The 21,297-nt window shown below is 38.2% G+C and overlaps 1 protein-coding gene across 2 annotated transcripts in view; it reads right to left on the bottom strand.

Moving 5' to 3' along the window:
• LOC143288523 (uncharacterized) overlaps positions 1-21,297 on the bottom strand; it is a 55,835-nt gene that overhangs the window by 10,239 nt on the left and 24,299 nt on the right. For both annotated transcript variants that reach the window (XM_076597118.1, XM_076597109.1), the window contains 6 exons: positions 19,048-19,368; positions 9,987-10,122; positions 9,077-9,213; positions 3,995-4,098; positions 1,471-1,635; positions 677-862 (listed from right to left, as the gene is read on the bottom strand). In XM_076597118.1, the coding sequence (XP_076453233.1) occupies positions 677-862; positions 1,471-1,635; positions 3,995-4,098; positions 9,077-9,213; positions 9,987-10,122; positions 19,048-19,368 (1,049 nt within the window). The remainder of the gene's footprint in view (positions 1-676; positions 863-1,470; positions 1,636-3,994; positions 4,099-9,076; positions 9,214-9,986; positions 10,123-19,047; positions 19,369-21,297) is intronic.

Genomic DNA, 21,297 nt, shown 5'->3' on the forward strand with positions numbered 1-21,297 from the left:
CAAACAGAGCAGGCAAGTCAAAAAGAGAGATGCGAAAACCAGTTGACGCGATCTGTGTCGGAGCGGTTGGCCACGGCATGCAAGAAGCCTTTCGACTACCCCCAATTTTTACTCTTTTATTCAACAAAGATAAAATACAGATGGAAAACAAAAACAGCATTGGAAAGAGAAGAAAGTGAACTTTCTTTCCATATAAAATGTATCTTTATTTCTTAATCGTCACTCAAGTTAGAGACTTGGGGGAAAATGCGCAAAATCGACTTTTTTTTAGTCTTAGCTTCAGTTTAACAAGTGAGGCTGCCGGTTCCTACATATACTGTTGTCCTCCACTGATAATTTCACTCAGTAAATACTCGATCAAGGAATAAAATAAAATAAAAACATATCGGGACTTAAATATAAACATATCTTGAACAAGAAACTAAATCCAATCCACTGTTGTAGGGGGAAAAAATACAGGCATATACCCATTTCCACAAATGTACTCAATGCTGAACGTCTGAACTTATGTCATAAAACAAATCAAACAAAATTTTCTTCTTATCTGGAGCCACAGGAACAAGGCATGAAACAGCAGAAATGAGACAATGACTGAACAGAACCCTTCCCAACCCCAGCCAATCATTGACCTCCATGCTGGAACCAATGCCCTGACCCAGACAACCAGGAGACTCACGGAGACGGGCTGTGGGACCTGCTGTTGGTTGACGAACTGGGGCACAGGGGCAGCCATGATGGGGAACTGGGCCTGCTGCTGGCGCATGAAGGGAACCGCGGCATCCTGCTGTGGCTGGTTCGGCGCCTTGTTCATGTAGTGACCCCCTCCACCTGGTCGCACCAACGGCCTGGCCTTGATCCGTGCCTGATGGCATGGGGAAATGAAAGATCAAGTTATTATGTTGGCAGAGGGAAAAAGAGAGATATTGTTTAGGTTTTTGATCTGAGGCTGAATCAAAGGGAAATGAGGGAGATTCTGTAAGCAGTAGGAAAAGAGAGAAAGGGAATGTTTTGATCAGGTTCTGATCTGAGACTGAAGGAAAAGGAACAGAGACTGTTCAGTCTCTTGCCATCAACTTCACCTTTCAACTTTCATATACTCATATACCTTTTCATATTATATGGTTGACAAGTAAAGAATAAAGGTTAATATTCTAGTTAACCTTTATTTTCAGTTGTTACCTATCTGTTCTTCCATTCCACTACCAAAAATATGCATTTTAAAAGTACACACAAAAATGCATGCCCTGTTTTATCTTAATTCAAAACTTCTCCATTCATTTTCTTGCACATAGCTTCACAGTTATTTCAGCTTTCATATCAGCTTCAAGTCAAAAATCACACAGCACCGCAACCCCCCCTCACCCCCCTCCAAAAAACAACAGGTTCTGACATTTCTTCTCATTATTTTATATAAAACTGTCAATGCAAAAGAAAACAAAGTATTCAGCAATTGCAGAAACTGCTACTTACCAAAACTGGCTTGTTTCTGAACATGACATTGCGTTCCCTCAGGAAGCAATAAGCAGAGGCAGCATCTTCGTCGGTGTTGAAGGTCACGTACCAATATCCGTTGTGGGCAAACTCACAGTGCACCAGCTTAGGGCATTTCTCATGTTGAAATAATGATTCCACTTCCTACACACACACATATGCAATACACACCACATGGATATTGTTTACTTTGTGTGTACCTTCTCAACACCTTCAGTTTTCTTCATGATACAGCTGACACAATTTTCAGGCATAAAAAATGAAGCATACTACAATTACTGTATTTTCCACACTAATTCCAGTTTCTTGTAAACAAAAATCACTTAACAAATTTCTGAAACAGAAAATTTTTGCCTCCAGTTGTTTAGAAAATGCAATGATTAGTGCTGAATTGTCAACTCATCCCTTCTGACTGGAACATTTCCACCCAGTTTCAAAACTGCAATCGCCTGGCTTCTTTTGAAGAAACCCAACCTTGATGCAAACATTTTGAAAAATTATCGACCAGTTTCTAACCTTCCTTTCCTGTCCAAACTCCTTGAAAAACCTGTCCTGAAGCAGCTCAACCACCACCTTTGTTTCAATAATCTCCTTCACCCTTTTCAGTCTACATATCGTTCTGACCACAGCACCGAAACCACTCTCCTTCACATCCTCAACAATCTACTGCTAGCGTCTGACCCAGGAAAAATTTCCCTTCTCACTTTTCTCGACTTATCAGCTGCCTTTGACACGATAGACCATTCAATCCTCCTTTCCCGTCTTCATTTTACATTTGGCATCAACTGGTTCTCAACTGGTTAAAATCTTATCTCAATGATTGATTCCAGTCTGTCATCATCGATAATTTCCAGTCTGAACCTGTTAAAATTAAACATGGAGTCCCACAGGGATCTGTTTTAGGCCCAGTTCTCTTCACACTGTACACTGCTCCTCTTGCTGAAATTATCAACCACCACAATGTTAGTCATCATTCCCATGTTGATGACACTCAACTTCAGAAGAGTGATATCCCTGAAAAATTGTCCTAACTCTTGCAAGAAACATCTGAATGCTTCCTGGACATTCAAAACTGGATGACTCTAAATAAGTTACAATTGAATGCAGACAAAACTGAAGCAATGATCACAGAAACTAAACAAAAACTCTTTCATCACAGCTGACAAAATCAAACTTGGCAATACATCCACACCTCTTTCCAGCGCAGTCAGGAACCTTGGCGTTGTCCTTGACAACACACTGTCCATGCAAAAATTTATCAGTCAGACATGTCAATCCTGCTACTGTCAATTGCGACGCATCAGTTCCGTCCAGAAATATCTGTCCACCGACGCAACATCTAGACTTCTTGTTTCTCTCATTCTCTCTCGCCTTGACTACTGTAGCTCCCTTTTGTCTGGTTTGCCTGCTTCATCCATTCAGTCCTTCAGCGCATACAAAACTGCTGCCCAACTCGACCTCAGAAAGAAAAGATCTGCGCACATCACTCCTATTTTGCAACATCTCCATTGGCTCCCTGTCTCACACAGAATATAGTACAAGATCAGCACTCTATGTTATAAATGTATTCACAAATTTGCCCCTTCCTATCTTTGAGGCTGCCTTCACCTCAACACTCCATCTCGCTCTCTACGATCAGCTTCGGATCCCCTCTGTTTATGCATACCCAGATTCAAACACTCCACTGCAGGACGCCGTTCTTTCTCTGTATCTGGACCTTGCAATTGGAATGAACTTCCTCTTTTGCTTCGTCAGGTCTCCGCACTCAGCTTTAAAACCCACCTCTTCACAAGATAGCCTCCCTCCCCTGCCTCTTCCTTGTCTTCAGTTTCTTCAGTTTTAGAGTTATGCATGTGTGTAAATGACTGGTGTGAAAGCACTTAGATTTGTCTCTGCAAGTTCAGCGCTATATAAATACTATCATTATTATTATTATTAATTAACAGCCCCCAATTTACCTTCCAATACTGACATATACTTTGTGACAACTTTCAGCCAAATTATTTTCAGCCCCTTTTCCCCTCCTTTTTTTCTGATTTGTGCTTCTTTTAATTGCAAAATCACAAACATTCAGTCCTTTTTCATTCCTGTCTTTCTACCAATTCTGTCGCCAAACTGTTACTCCACTTATGTCTTTCAACTCAAATAAGAAGAAATACATACCAAACAAAAATAAACAGTTGATTCATATACTGAGGAAAATGTTGATGTTTTCCTTGCCTATTCAGTTCTGTGAAATGTCAACACATAACAAAAGCCTTAGCATTTAACTCCAGTTAATGTAGAGAAGACATCTTGCAATTCATAGAAAATATATCAACTACACAGGCAAACAATATATGGAGTTGCCCAAGATGTGACAGATAGTAACATATGCCCAATCTATAACACAGATATACAACACAAGTAATAATGTGCAGTGATAGAAAACTTTGTCCTTCTGACTAACACAAAAACAATAATAGCATCTGTAATAGTTGCATAGCAACAAACATGTACCCACCGATTTAGGTGTGTTCTCTGGGATCTCTCTAAGCATAAGCACTGTGCGGTTCAGCCTGGGTCGTACCTTGGTGCCTGTTTCATCCACCTGCACTGCCTTCGAACCTGCACACCAGTCAAGGATAATCTCAGTAACCTCACAGACTAGACACTTCACACAAAACACTCATTTTGTCATGCATCAAATGCTACAAGTCTGCCTTAAAAGATATGAAGCAACACAGCAAACCAAAGCTGTAGTGAACCTCAAAGCTCACTCACAAGTAATATCCTGCAACTGAATTATCAAAATATCATAAAATCATACCATAACCTGTGTAAGACAGCCAATACACAGACATGTTACAACAATTCTGTCCCAGTTCAGGCTTAGGCATTCTGCTCCCAGTTGCCACTGAACTGACAAACACCAAACACTTATCAAAGTGTGCAGACTAAGAGATTCAGAATTAAAAAAATCTCCATTAAGGAGAGAGGAATTTGCAGATGTAGTGACTGGGGGATTAAGACCAATACTGTTACACATAAAGCTTTTTGGGTTACTGCATTAATTTTTTCAAAATCTTTTTTCTCCACTCTGCTTCATCACTGTACATGTGTGAGTAGTTATACGCCATGTCCAACACTTTGGTTGTTTTTTTTGTTGTTTTTTTTTTAGTAGTAGTATCAAGCTACAATAATTACATGATAAAGAATTTAATAACTGTTTCACTGGTGATGCTTAACGGTTTCTATAATATGAACTACCATAATATAAGCACATAGCTTGTTTATACACCATTTTAAATGTGTGCTGGTGATATCTAAAGACATGGCTAAAAAATAAATAAAACTTTTTTTTAAAATTATCACATGGCCAAGTTAAGAAATAAACAAAATGTGCATTGAAAAAAAAAGGGGGGGATCAAAGTTCCATTCTACTCCAGGGCTTTATTTACAACTCCTTTGCCAATGACCACCAAGACACTGAAACAAAGCCAACGCTGGTGAGACAAGTTCCACAAAGTGAAAGAGATCTTTCCATCTATTGTTAGCTGGTGGAGCCAGGAAACTATTTTAATGTTAACACCATACAAAAATTAATAGTGCACATAGGGATACTGAATGCAAAGCTCATGTTATACAGAAATGTGCTCTAAATGTCAGCAACACATAGTTGCTGAAATTAACTAGTGTCATCTCTGTTATAGTGCTTCACCCAATTAACAGGACTAGGAAGCACTAGAGAGCATGAAAGCACATGCATACACATGAATCTATGTGCAGACAAGTTTCCTGAATCACTTCTAATAAGATTACCCATTTACTCTTCTTAGGCTCTGAAATGCTGTCAGGTTATAAAAAGGAAAGTAATATATGATTATTTTCAAATGCTGTCAGGTTATAAAAAGGAAAGTAATATATATATGTTTATTTTCAAAGTGACCAAGAAGCTCTCCCACCCCACACTGCCCACTAGCTCCTCCCCCCATCAAACCTCCTCACCCTGCCACACTAAGTCTCTATTTTTACTTTCAGTTTCTTATATTGTGGCCAAAAACATTGCACCAATTTATCTGCACTGCTTTTGATCCTGCAACAGTATTAGCATCTTAATTGACCTTTTCATGAGTATCTTAACGATCAACTGAACAAGCTTTTTGTTTTCTCATCAACCTTAGGTCCCCTCTTCCTTCCCCAGCACGTCATCAAATCATCATTCAGGCAGTGCAGTTCTGGGAGAAGGCTAATTAATCTAGCCAAAATAAAGGCTGCAATCTTCCTTCTTTTGCTGCCCATGAAGAATGGATGCTGCTGTGCATAACAGGAAGACAGTGGGGAGAGAGTCAAAAGGTGGGTGGGCAAAAAGGGAAGAAGGAGTGAAGGAGTGAGGAGTGTGGGCATGGTGTGGAAAGTCAAGGACTGTGGAAATGGCACAGAAGCTGTTCGTGTCTCCCGCCCCCGCAGTAGCAAGCGCTGGCTGTTACCCTCCCAAGCAGCCAGGGGCCACAGAGCTGATCAATACACAGCAAGCAAAGGACACAGAATGCCTGACAATTACAATCAATACCAGACCAGTGCCATCCATCACTCTACTGACCATATACCCTTTCACCACAAACAAAGCTGATTACTACCTCAATCTGTTTTATACCCTTTCACCACAAACAATGCTGATTACTAGTATACTATTTAAGTCTTCTCTTTTCCCTACATTTTCTTCTTTCTTTTTATTTTTTTCATTTTCTATTTAGTCTCACCTCTGTTGTTGCTATCTGTGCATATGTGCGTATGTGTGTGCATGTGTGCACACATACAAAAGCATATATCCCAGTGTGCTGTGCATGAAATGGGAGGGTGAGGTGGGGGTGTGGGGTCTGTGCACACATGTAGGCACTCATGAGTCATGTGTGGTATATTTGCATATTTGTGCCTGTTGCATTCCTGCACATCTGCGACTGTCACTGGGGTGCAAGCAGAGAGACTTACTCGAGCCTGAATTTTTTTTTCTGCCCAGACTGAAGCCTAGAAAAAAATTTTCTGCCCAGACCGAAGCCTAAAAATACTATGTTGACTCAACAAAACAAAGTCAATTACAGTTTTATTCAAATAAAAGACAAATCCCATTGTTTTTATTATGAAAAAAAACTATAATACAATTCTTTATCTTACTGAAGAGAAAAATGTGCAAGTGTTCTATATACTCTATAATGTCCATAAGCAACACTTCTTGCAGAGCTGGAGCTATTGAGGAAAGAAAGTACCTGAAGGAATGCGTGCTGCGTGCGCGTACTCGTTGGTGTGTGTGTGTGCACAAGCATGCGTGTGTATGAGTGTGTGTGCATGCGTGAATTATTTTCAATGCCAGTCTGTGTATGTATATATGTGTGTGCACATCTATACATTGTGTGTCTTTGTATGTGTCGTGTCTGTCAAACTCAAAGCACTCACGCGTGTGCATATATATATGCATGTGTGTGCGCGCGTGTGTGATAAAAAACAACAGCGATAGTGAAATGAACCAACGTCCAAATGATACAGACCGCACGCACGTTTGAACAAAACATAACACTACATGCAGGTAAAGTAGATGAGTCTACAGAATGTCAGCTATAGATCCCTATCTAAGCAGCATATATCAACTGCAACAATACAGTGTAGCCACATCATCGACTTACATAATCACATCAATATGCAAAACAAAAAAAAAGTTGTGACGAAGGCATTTTAGAAGTACTCTGAATTTGGGGATTACTCTGAATGGAGAGGGATTTTTTTTTTTAACCGCGAGTTCAGTTCCCCCCCCCCCCCCCCCTTTTTTTTTTAGGAGCTCTTGCAGGAGTGAGTTTTTTGGTCAGTTGGTTAATTAACATTCAAAGGTGAACACCCTTTTCCGAGACCAGCTCAAACGTATACCTGCTATGTGTTTTTGTAGGTGAGTCCGGGTTGTTTACTTTTTGATATTGGGTTTGGTTGACGAAGTACTGAAAATGGGCTCTGGAAATTAAGTTGGAGTTATTGGTCGTGTGGTGCTGTTCGCCATTGCAGAAGGGTGACCTTGTCAGTAATAAAATCTTGCTTCGTCACAAAAACAGGATGAAGTTGACAGGGAGCAGAAATTCACTGAAGCTAGTTTATTTCCAGTTCATTGGAAACTTATGGTTATAAATATGTTTTCAGCGGACAGCCTTTGACAGGGCTTGCTTGATGTTGGTGGTTGGACCACCTGAAGAGAGGAACACTGATGTTTGGGTCTTCAACCTTCATAAAAGTTCATTAACTTTATTAAGAGGGGAGTGATAATTTTTTTTTAAAACCTTGAAGACAATGAAATAAAAAAAAGCAAAAAACGTACATTATATTTACCTGCTAAACTTATGAGCAGAGGACATTATTAGTCTATGTTAAAAAAAAAAAAAAGATAACATTATATTTACCTGCTGAATTTGTGAGCAGAGGACACAAAGTTGTCTGTGTTGTTGGGTGATGAAACATACTTTAGTTTTGTTGTGGAAGATATGTGTTTTTGTTGTTTTTTTTGTGGTGGATGTGAATTTGGAAAAGACACTGCACAAAAGAAAAGATTTTTTTTTTGAGATTCTGATTTGGATGGAAGAGTGATGGTGTGATAGAAGAATCTTGTTGAGTGCATGTTTATATAAACTGTTAATAATTAACCTATTAAAATATATTAAGATTTGATGACTGAACAGTAATATGTGAAGAATTATCCATGTTTTGTTTTGCTTGTGAAAAAAAAAAAAAAAAAAAGAGTTGGCAAACACTACCAACCTTGTAGTGGACTTAATTTTGTACCTGAAACTGGAAGTGTGTGTGGTGTGTGAGAGAGAAACAGGAACATAACGCACGCTGACATTACACACAGATTATTACATTCCACGCCCCACACGCATGTAACAGATGTCAAATGCTACGGAAGTTTTTCTCCAATGACAAATATGTGCGGCACTTCTTGGCATTTGCTCTGTGACTGTGTTTGTGTGTGTGTTTGTGTGTGTTACTATCAGGTTTTACAGTCAGCAGTGCCGTAGTCGGAGGGCTTGAATCATAGAAACTATGACGAATCGTAGAATTAGGCAGGTCAATGTTCAAATGAGAGACAAGTGGCACTTTGAACATCATCAGCAATTATTTCATGTATGTGATGCAAATGAATCTTTGGTACTTCGGCTTGTACTCCCAGATCTAAATAACGTACTAAAACACAACCATGAAGTGTACTGCCGCATTTTTGGCGACGAAATTTCAGAAACAGACTCAAAGTCAATTGCTACAAAGTTTTTGACACAATTGCTACTAAGTGATTGTTGCGAAAAGTGACAATGTTTTCAGCCCGAAGGTTGATGCAGAGATGGCGTGTGCGTGCGTACGTTTGTGTGTGTTGTAAAAGGAAACTTTTCCAGTTTTTAACAGGTAAAAAAGAAAAGGGGTGTGGGGGAAAAAAAATAACCACCAAAAAGTATTGATGAAGAAGACAACAATACAAGATAAAAAATAAAAAAAACAATTAACAAAATCACAACAAAGGCAAAGATACAAAACACCACCACCACTGAAACATGAAACAACAAAAAATACTTACTTTTCAGTACTTCCACAATGAAATCATAGTTGGTGGTCAGCTTTACCACCTGGTTGAAGTTGGCGATGGTGGTAATGGGCACATACTGATCCCCATCCATCTGAGACCGGAGGTAGTGGTCTTGGACCAGGTTATCCCTGTGAAGGCACAGTTTATCTGATTTACTGATATGGATATTTTATAAAATAGTGCCTTTCCTGGGCCAGAATTTCAGTGTTCATGGCCTTTTTCAATATTTCTGTACACACCTGCTTGTCAATCACACTGTAACTGCACACAGTTTATGTGAATCATTACTGGGACTGCAGATTTCAAAACCAAGATTTCAAGGCTGTTACATGCTCGGTAGTTCTTTATCATCTGATAGTACTTCTTCGAAGGAAATATAAATAAAACATTACAATATACTTCAGATGATCCTGAATGCTGAAACAGAAAAATCCCTGAACGAAAAGCAGAAAAGAATTTTTTTTAGAAAGAAAAAGAAAAAAAGACCATATATTTTACAATTACGCATTCATACAATCAACACACAAAATGTAAAAATTAAGATTAAAAAAAAAATTCCACACAAGTTAAAAACAGAAATTGTGTTTCTCATTCTTATCAGACTGAAAAACAGCCATATGTGACACATGATTTACAACAGATATGGCATCATAAAACATGGTCGGGGTTGTAATGCATACTACACATGGGTAAATGACAGGGTTTTTTTGGGGTTTTTGTTGTTGTTGTTTTTGCAATCACTTGACAAATGCATACTTTACTTTCAAGAATTAAAACTTTTTTCTTTTCTTTTCTTTTTCTTATTTTGGAGAGACCTTTTTAAATGCAAATATGTGAATATCAAAACATCACCAATGATGGACACAGAAAAAACTGGTCACAAGCAAGACCTGGGACTGACCTGGAAAAGTAGTACTCAAGCTGGCTCTGCAGCTGAGTGCGAAGATCAGAAGGCGCCGAGTTCAAAGTGGACGACTCCGACACCTGAGCCCCTGGGGCCACTCCCTCAGCACTGCCTTGGTGAGCAGCAGCTGGACCTACAAATGGACCAAAGGCATCTACTGAGAAATGTATGACATATATGCCAGGTCCAGAATTACAGGCCTATGTATGATAGTCATGTCCCACCATGACATCAAAATGGCAGGAGGCAACTGCTGCCAATACTGCATGGGATAGAACTTTATCATAGTGGAGAATGTCTTGCCCAAGTTACATACCCACTCTCTCAACCAAGAGAGCTTTTTGACAGTCAGCATTGGGATGGTCCCCAAAGGCCAACTCAGAACTGGCCCCTAAGGCCGCAACACTAAGAGCCAGTGCAAACTTGCCTCGTAATAGTTATAATCCTTCACAAAGGACTAAACTGTAATTTTTCTCCAGCCAACCAGGAATACATGCAAGCATCAAATAATCCACAAAATGTGCGTGTGAACATGCATGCATGCATGTGTCCATGCATGTGTGAGATACAAACAACACTTATAACAACATGCATTAATTAAATAAACTCTTTAATTAAACAACCAGATCCTGGTCCTTTTTGTCTGATGGTCAACTAAATTAAATGATTGTCACTGATTTGTTTATTTACTAGTTTTTGATTCATAAACTTCTGAGTTACTTTTGAAATGAAGTTAACGTTTTCTTTTATGGGAACAACTCGTTTTTCAATTGCAAGTATTCACAGATGGAGTGTTGGCCTAGAGGAAACACATCCTCCTACTGCTAGGGAGCAAGAGAATCTGAGCGCACTGGTTCTAATCCCAAAGTCGCCAGTATTTTCTCCCCACCCACTAGACCCTGAGTGGTGGTCTGGACGCTAGTAATTTGAATGAGATGATAAACTGAGGTCCCCTAAGCAGCATGCACTTAGCACATGTAAAAGAACCCATCGCAACAAAAGGGTTGTCCCTGCCAAATTCTGTAGAGAAGTCCACTTCGGTAGGAAAACAAATAAAATTGCAGACAGAAAAAAATACAGAAAAAATGGGTGGCACTCTCAGCGTGGAGACGTACTCTCGCTGGGGAGAGCAGCCCGAATTTCACACAGAGAAATCTGTTGTGACAAAAAAAAGAAAAAAAAAGAGTAATCCAATACAATACTAAAACAGTTGTAGGCAGCTGTATGCTCACTATAACGTGATGGTATAAATGTACAGGAAGTATATCATAATATGCCAAAACAAAATTCCATATAAATATGAATTAATTAATTATGCAGGTAATGAATTTGGCGTATGCCATTGTCGCTTAATATGCAGCAGACCAAACAGGGCCATATCTGGACTAAATGAATATAAAAAAAAAAATTTCTTTTTTTTTTTTTTTAAATCAGTGAGTTGGACAGTGTCGCATCTGAAAGAAAAGTGAAAAAGAAAAAAAAACAAAAACAACCGCCACCTGAAAAACAATACAGTTCATGACATATCTTATTAAGCTCCTTAAAGAAAACTTGACCAGGCTTTTCTGAGGACACAAGCCTTCCTTTTAATTTTATCCCTTGATTAAAATATTATATAGTTTTAAAAAAGAAGGAGGGGGATAAAAGTCATACAAAATACAAAAATAGGCCTTATTGACAAATAACATTGCAGAATGGACACCAAGCAATGAAAATCAGCCCCAAATCACCAGTCCTAACAAAATCAAATCTTTTTTATCTTAAAAAAAAAAAAAAAAAAAAAAAAAGAAGAAGAAAAAAGAGACACACACACACTTCATTATAATACTATGTTAAGCATACATATCACTTTTAACACATTACCTTTATAAGCAGCATCCGAATCAGGGTACCATTCTTCACAGGCAGGAATTAAGTTACAGACAACAGTGTCTACCACTGCCTGTTTGGTGCTAGAATCATCACCATCTACTGAGGGGTCAGCCAACGGACCCAATAGACTCTTGCCATCAGAAGTGGCACTGTCTGCCATGTCCTCTGCAGACACTGTCGCTGGATCCATGACAGGAACATAAACAGACGCCAACGGATTTAAAACAGAACCACCATTAGCATCCGCAAACTGATCCATGCCAGAAGTCACAGAATTATCAAACTCTGGAGCTGCATCAATCGCCACTTCTGTGTCTTCCTGATTTTCCTCATCTTCTTCACATGTCACATAAAAAGCCCGGCTGGGAATATGTGATGAAGCACCTGAACAAAAATGGGGAGAGAAAAAAAAATCACATAAACTGTAACATTTTTCTCTCCATGAACAGATGCAAATGGCAGCCAACTGGTTTAAGTTGCCTGTTTTTTTGGTTTGTACAATAAATAATCTAATAGATATAGAATGATTTTGTCCTTATTAAAGAGAGAGAGAGAGAGAAAAAAATATATACATACAGACAGATAATAAATGTTTTATATATATATATATATATATATATATATATATATATACACACACACACACACCCCTACCCACATACATTTTTCATCACCTACAAATCATTTTGATCCTGTAAACAAACTTCCTACAAAAATTACAGAATTTTTCATTAACATTTTTATTGCGAAAACATTTACCATAAATATCTTGACTTATACATCATCTGAACTGCAGAGAGAAAATGCTGATTCACAGTGCACACACGATTATAGCATAAATATATTTTAAAATCTATTTGGCGCAGAACAGCAAACATCCATCTGAACAAGAACAATGTTTCCTAACTGCCAAATAAAGACATTACTCACACAAGAAAACGTATCTTCTTTGTTTGTTTCACAAAGTGATTCATTCTCATAAGCGATATACCCTCTACGGAACACTTTTTTTTTCTTCATGCCTACCAGAAGAAAATCAGCAGGATGTCCTTTGCCAGTTCTAACCTTCCTCATAATAAAATCAGGTCTCACAATTTTAAATTGCACTGTTTTGTTCAAGAAGAGAAGCACTGCCTTAGCTGGTTAGTACTGTTCCAATCTGTACACATGTGCTCAAGTGTATTATCAAAAAAATTTCAGTTCAGAGAAAATGACAAGCCTATGATTTTGCAGACGGCATTCCCCCTTTTCTGAACTGCAGCAGTTTTCTCACTTCGCAAGTTCTGATGCTGATTTCCTATTACTTTTCCCTTTCACTTTCTAAGACATCTATTGATCTAATATAAACACTTATGCACAAACATATGAATAATTTAATCCTTCATACTGAACTTCAATGGGTAAAACCATTCAACTATAAAAGAAAATCTGGGTTCAATCATTCAGTTTTTCTTTCCTGTAATATGTATAAGTAATAGGATTTTCTTTCTGACCTAAACCAGATCAGATCAAGTATCCCATTCTCTGTGTGAGCTCACTGTGCTTCATGTGAAAAAATGACATAATACTCACATGCACATCTCAATGCTGCAATATTTATATTTAACAACAACAACAAAATAATTTTTTTAAATAATAATAAACAAATGACAACGTAGAAGCACCAAGAAAAAAGATTGTAAAGAAGAGAGGGGAAAAAATGCCCCCATTCCTGATTGCAACTTAGGTGTTCTTTTTATCTTTTCTTTTTTCAATAGGAAAAATTGTTTATGTGCGTATGTGTACATACACCACACCCACCCACATTTCATTATTATTGTCTAACACATAGGTCACAGTTCTATCAATTCTAACACTTTACCTTTCTCAGCTGCATCCATATCATGGTACCACTCTTCACATGTGGTATTTAATTCTGAGACGGCAGTGTCTACCATTGCTTGTTTGGTGCTAGAATCACTGCCACCTACTGATGGGTCAGCTGCTGGATCATACAGACTAATGCAGTCAGAACTAATGTCCTCAGCATTGCCTGCAGCAGGATCCATGACAGGATCATAAGCAGGCGCTAAGGGATTTAGAACAGACCCATTAACACCTGCGAATTGATCCATGTCAGAAGTGTGAATTTCTGACAGTTGACCCATCCAAGTATAATCAGAATCTGCTGATAACTCTGGGGCTGCAGCCCACATCTCTTCTTTACTTTCAAGTCTCACAGGCAAAAAACGCCTGGGATCATGAGCATCAGTACCTGAACAAAAATGGGAAGAAAAATTATTCATGTTGTTAACATTTTCTGTTTCTTTCAGCAGATACAAAGTATAACACAGCACTTTTAGTGTTTGGGGTTTTTTTTCTTTAAAAATATATTCAATGGATAATTACATGTACTTGGAACAAACAATTTGTAGATTGTTCCTTTGTGAAAAATGTACAGAGCAACATGATATTGGAGGAAAACAAGTGTAAAAAATATACCACCAGTTCTATCATGACTTCAGAGTTTCTTTATAATATACTTCTCTCATTCCAATGAATAAAAACAATTAAAAATATATGTATCTATAAAACATCTGTTTTATTTGTATTAATATACCACAGATGTTTTCTTTATCTAAAAAACAACAACACAAAAACAAAAACATTTTCAGTCAGGCAAATACACATTTACTCATTTCACAGTGGACATCTTTATAAACATTTTACACTGAAATGATTGACATTTACCTCATACCTCATCTCAACAGCAGAGAGAAAATGCATATCTCAAACCATAGGCCTAGTTTGCATCAGTTTGACATGGTACAGTATATGACACCAAATGCATATTTATGGTGCACAACAATATCTATTCACAACAATATGGCAAATGTTCGTTCAAAGAAGAGCAATGCTTCCAGCCTACCAAATACTTAAGACATAACTTACACAACTTCATCCTTTAATGTCTGCTTACTGTTATTCATTAAACCCATAAGACTGGAATGGTTTTTGGTTATTATTTTGTACCAAAAGAAAATCAGCTATATGTCCTTTGCCCATTCTGATTGATGGCTTCCACAAATACACCTCGCTATTTTCTTCATGACTTTAACTTGCACTGCTTTGTTCAATAAGAGAAGCTGTGACACAGCTGGCCATTGTTTCAGTCTGTGTTCATGTGAGTAAACATGTTTTTAAAAAAAATTCCAGTTTAGGCAAAAAGCAAGCCTGTGATGTTGCCAACTTCATTCCAACGTTTCTGAATGCAGCAATGATGCTGGTTTTCCATTATTTTCAAAGATTTCAATTTTGCTAAGATTTTCACAGATTTTCATTTTCTAAGACATCAATAGTCTCTCTCTCTCTCTCTCTCTCACACAAACACGCGCGCGCGCGCGCGCACACACGCAAGCACCCACGCACGCACACACAGATTATTTTCACCATATACTTTGACATCACTCGTTCAAACCATTCACCTATGAAACAACATACAAGTTCTTTCATCATTCTTTCGGTCTTTCTTGTAGAATGTGTAAGAAAGATTGTTGTTTTTTTTCCAATCTAAACCAAACTAGGGTCATTCAATTTCAACAACCGACATATAACTTACACTCCTTTAAAACAAGCAACATTGGCTTGATGTCCCTTAATCCCATCTTGAAAAGAAACGGTTACACCATCAGCATTTTCAGAGGCAGAAAAGAGAAAACAAAACGCTGTGCTGCTCTCTCTCTCTGACATACTATGCAAGAAGAAAAGGTGGTCACTGATAAGGAGAAAAAGTGAGCAAACCTGAAAAATCTTTAGAACTAAAAACAATAATGATACACATTTGCATCGCTCCCATTCTCTAATACAGGTTCTTCACATGAACATAAAACGCTTAACACAAACATACTTATATCTTACAAATGTGAAATTTACAGGTCACCAATATATTATTTCAATTTTTTTTTAAATCCATAGATAAACGCACCTGTTTAAGAAAAAAAAGGAGAGAGAGAGAAAGAAAAATGGTGCTCAACAACCAGCTTGCGAATCCGGTTTAATTTTCATTTTTTGTTAAGAAAAATGTGTGTCTGCATGTGTTCAAAAGCCAGATGGGTGAAACGTATATACAAGAAACATGCACACACATTCATTATCATCATGTCAAGCACATCTTTAAGAATTCTATCAGTCTTCACATTTTACCTTCTTCAGGTCTATATGGAAGAGAGTACCCTTCTATTACAATTTACATACATGGTGTTCCAGTAAGTGACAAAAGTCTCTACCATGGCCTGCATGATGCTAGAGGAACTAGCACCTACTAATGGGCTGGCTACTGTAACCACCGACAGACTCATGCCATCAGAGGTGGCACTGTCTGCCATGTCCTCTGCAGAGACTGTTGCTGGATCCATGACAGGAACATAAGTAGATGCTAACGGATTTAAAACAGATCCATTAGCATCCGCAAACTGATCCACGCCAGAAGTGTGAACAGAATTATCAGACTCTGCAGGTAACTCTGGAGCCGCATCACTCTCCTCTTCAGTGTCTTCTTCCTGACTTTCCTCATTCTCTTCATATATCACATACAACAACCGCTTGGAAAATTGTGACAAAAAACCTGGACAAAAATGGGGAGAAAAAAAAAATCACTTGAACTGTTAACATTTTTCATTCTATGAAAAGATGCAAAATGCAACAAAGCAGTTTTTGTTCTTTGGTGGACTCACTAGTTGTTTTTAAAGAATTGATATTCTATGGATTGTTACATAGAACAGACTTTATTTTAACAGTAAAAGAGAGTTAAAAAAAATAAATGTAAGAAACACACACACACACACACACACACATACATTACTATGTCAAGCACATCCGCCAGAATTCTATCACACTGAACACTTTACCTTGAGCTGTGTCCACATGGGTGTAGCATTCTTCAAGAGTGAGGACAGCAGTGTCTACCACTGTCTGTTCAGTGCCAGTATCAGTAACACCTACTCCTGGGTCAGCTAATGGACCCAAAACCAGTCTCATGCCATCAGAAGTGGCACTGTCTACCATGTCCTCTGCAGACACTGTTACTGGATCCATGACAGGAACATAAGCAGATGCTAATGGATTTAAAAAAGATCCATTAGCATCCGCAAACTGATCCATGCCAGAAGTGTGAACAGATTTATCAGACTCTGCAGGTAACTCCAGAGCCGCATCACTCTCCTCTTCTGTGTCTTCTTCCTCGTTCTCTTCATATATAACATACAATACTCGCTTGCGAAATTGTGACAAAGTACCTGGACAAAAACAGTAGAGAAAAAATAAATCACTTGAACTGTTAACATTTTTCTGTCTATGAACAAATGAAAAATATAACAAAGCAGTTTTAGTTGTTTGGTGGTGGTTGTTTTTAAAGAACTGATAATCTATGGATTATTATATTAGAACAGACATTTTTTTATCAGTAAAAAAAAAACATATACAGTACAACACTGCAGGAAAACAAGTGCAAATAAACAACAGTTCTCTCTTTACTTCATACCTTCTTTTTAACATACATTTAAAATAAACAAATGAATAAATAAACAAAAAATTCAAATACATAAGATAAATATATGTTTTATTTATATGTATCACTTTTATTTTTCATTATCTGAAAATTGTTTTCGATCAGGCACTTTTTGAAATAAAAATTTAGAATTGAAACTTTTAACAACATTTCTGACTGAAAAGACGGATATTTATCACCTTATACCAAATGTAAATAAGTGTTTTCTGTTGTTAAAAAAATCTTTAAAAATTTAACATAAAAAAGGACAGTTAGGGGAAAAGGCAAGCCTGTTATTTTGCAGACTTCATTTCTCCTTTTCTGACTGCAGCAACTCTTACACTTCACAACTTTTGATGCCTGTTTCCCTGTATAAGAAATACACACACACACACACGCACACACACAAAAACATACAAACACATATTTATAATTATGTTAAACACATCTGTCAGAATTCTATCACACTGAACACTTTACCTTGAGCTGTGTCCGCATGGGTGTAGCATTCTTCGTGTGTGGGGACAACAGTATCTACCATTGCCTTTTCGGTGCTCATATGAGAAACACCAACTGAAGGGTCACCTAATGATGATCTATCATAGAGACCAGAATCAAATACAGGTGATTCTGTGACAGGGCTCAGTAATTCCTCATTCTCATGTTCTTCCAAATGACAGTGGGCACCAGTGTCTGTATTTAAAAGTATCACTGGTGTCACCAGCAAACATCTCTGATAATAAGTTGTATCACCTGAACAAAAAAATATGGGGAGAGAAATTAATAACTCTGCAAACATTTTTTTCATTCCAGAGAAAGACGGGAACAAACAAATATAGGCATTATTTATTATTATCTTTTATTTGTGTTAATACATTTATACAGTGTATTACCTATTACACAGAACAGTTTGTTTTCTAATTAACACTACTTTGAACAATATCATGTATGAAAACAAGTGTATAACAAGTGAGCAACAGTTCTGTTAAAGAAAAAAACAATTGGGGGGTGATTAGAATAACAAAAATGACAAAGAACAACAGTAAAAAAAAAACAAGTGAACATAATCAACTGTTCAGATATCCAATTTACAATAAATCTCTATTTAAAAATATTCAAAAAACAATTTTTCTCAAAACATACACAATTCTGCTATCACTTTTCAAAAGTCTTTTTCAAATGTTTTTCAAAACATTATAAACAAGAACAATAACAATCAAAAAAGGCTGCACAAATTCATCTGCTTGGTTGTTTTTTTTCTTTTGATGTCTGATTTTAGTTTTCAAATGAGATTTCACACTGTAACAAACAAAAAATAAATAGATAAATAAACAGGTTTTTTAAACCTTAAATAAGCCAGGATCATTCAACCTAAACAATCAAACTACAGACAAGTAAATGTCAGTCCATAAAAAAAAGCAGCACCAATTTGATGTCACGCCTCTTTCTCCCATCTTGGAATGAGAGAGAGAACATTCCACAACATCAGCACATTCAGTTTCAACAGCAGGACGAAGAAAACAGGATGTTGTTCCACTGGAGAAGACCGAAAAACAAGGTGGCATGTGACGAAACGCGCCAAGCTGTCTGTACGGCTTACGGTAATTCTTTTTCTGATTCTCTCACTTACACACACAGACAACCATGGCAAGAGGTACTCACCTAGCCCATTAGGGATGGTGACAGTGTTGACCACCATAGCCATGTCCAACGGGGGGACACTCTCCCCAGTCTGGTCCAAGCTTTCTGCTAGGTCCTCCCCAACCAGAGGACTGTCTGCCTCTGTTCCCAGGACCAGGGGCATGGGAGCCATGGTGCCCACTAGGGAGTCAGGGACAAACTCAGGGGGTGGGGCCCCTGCCCCCGCCTCCAAGCTCCCGTCCAGAGTGGGGGCAGGGGGGCTGTCAGACACCGGAGAGTCTCCGGAGGAGAACCCACCCCCCACTTCATCTTGAACACTCAAGTCCCCATTGGTCAGAAATTCTGAAAATCATTCACAGAGATTTTCTAAATGTTACAATTAACACAACACTGAATGTTTTATGTACAAACATATGCAACTGCACTCACAAGAGGTGTGCACACATATCAGATTTGAAATAAGGAAGTTCTTTACAGAATACAAATTACACACATATGCTGCAGAGGGAGAGAGTCAGGCAAGGAGTGAGTATGTGCGTCTGTGTGTGTGTGTGTGTGTGTGTGTGTGTGTGTGTGAGCGAGAGAGAGAGAGAGAGTGTGCATGTTTGTGTGTGTGTGTTTATGGTGTTGTAGGAGAAGCAGTATCTGAATGCTCAAAATGCATAAATCTAATCCATGTTAATACACTGAACAGCAGTTTTCTAACAGTATTAAAGTATACTTTTTAGACCAATAAGACTATATTTTAACATGCTTGTTCAAACTAGGTAAAGTTCGCTTGTTTTTCATCATACAAAAGAAACTTCTTTTTTTCTTTCTTTTTTTAAAGTTAAAACATTATCACCATCATGCTGCTTACACACTGATTCAGCATCCACACCTCCCCAATCTCATTTTCCCCATTCACACCCTCACCAAATCAAAGCATAATATGGACATCAACTTACTGATCTTTAGACATGTTCTGGGTCTTACTTTTGACCAATTATACAACAAAGACTGTTCACATGTATAACTGTGCTGACAGGGAATAATACAATGCCATCTCTCATCTTAGTGGACATGACTGATGAAAGATCATATGTCAAAAATCAGCCACCTATTGTTTTAGTGTGTGCCTACTGCCAAAGCACACATAATTCTAAAGGAAGATCTCAATGCCAACTACTCTTGTCAACTGTCATTTGTTTTGCTTTCATGCGTTTTGTTTGCCAATGTGCTACTTGTGACTCGACTGCTTCCCTACTTTTACACAAAGCCCATCCAGGATGGAAAAATAAAGGCAACAGGAGCTTTGCATTCATTGCATGGAGTATTCCAAGAGAGATATATTTCAATTATTAAAATAAGGGTGCAAGAAAACGTCAGTCCATGTACGTTCACCAATGCAGAAAGCAATAGACATAATCTATGATTGGCTCTGAGAAAATAGTTAATTTACTTTCAAATATTACATTAAAATTATAGCTGAAATGTTGAGATATATGACTTTCATCTGGGACAGTACTTTCACAATGGCGATGGCTGGATAGGTTTTTTCAGTACATACCAGAAACCTACCATTCTTCTGAGTTTGGTGCAATTGATGAGAAAATGCCATTCCCTCCACCCTAACCCACCGACCCACATACCCAACTGAAACAGGGTAAGTACATTACAAAAATGCTACTTTTACACACAAAGAATAGCAAAAAAGACAAAGTCAAGAATAACAAAAAAAATACATGACCCACTTTCCACAATGCAATACACTCACAGACTCTTCGCTTAACAGAACAGCAGATAGCCTTTCCTCATACTGCCCAATAGATACCAATAGCCCAACACAACAGCAGCACGTGCAGCAACACTTGAGACACCAGGGACTCCACCCATCCCCCCTCAACACCCCTCCCCCACATTGATGCAGGAACCAATTAAAAGAGCAGGCATGATGACCCAGCACTTCTCCAGGTGACAAAGGTAGGCCTGGGGATCCACCACTGGCATGACCCCATCTCCTTCCAGAAATTGAATAGTAAGACAGACTGGTTCAAACTGGCACCCGAGGGCCCACTTCACAGCTTTCATCACTCTCATGAATATGTATGTACACAGAAACCCACACCAGTCCACAGTACAGCTGTAAATCCTTGTCCTTTTTCACATCTCCCTTCAGAGGGAAAAACGGGTGGTGGGGGGAGAGGTGCATTTTGGGAGGGGTGGAGGGAGGGAACTTACACATGTTCCCTCTTTATGAAACGAGGTAATATGTGCACACCTGTGCAACCA

The sequence above is a fragment of the Babylonia areolata genome, chromosome 1, assembly GCF_041734735.1.
Source record: "Babylonia areolata isolate BAREFJ2019XMU chromosome 1, ASM4173473v1, whole genome shotgun sequence".
NCBI lineage: Eukaryota > Metazoa > Mollusca > Gastropoda > Neogastropoda > Buccinidae > Babylonia > Babylonia areolata.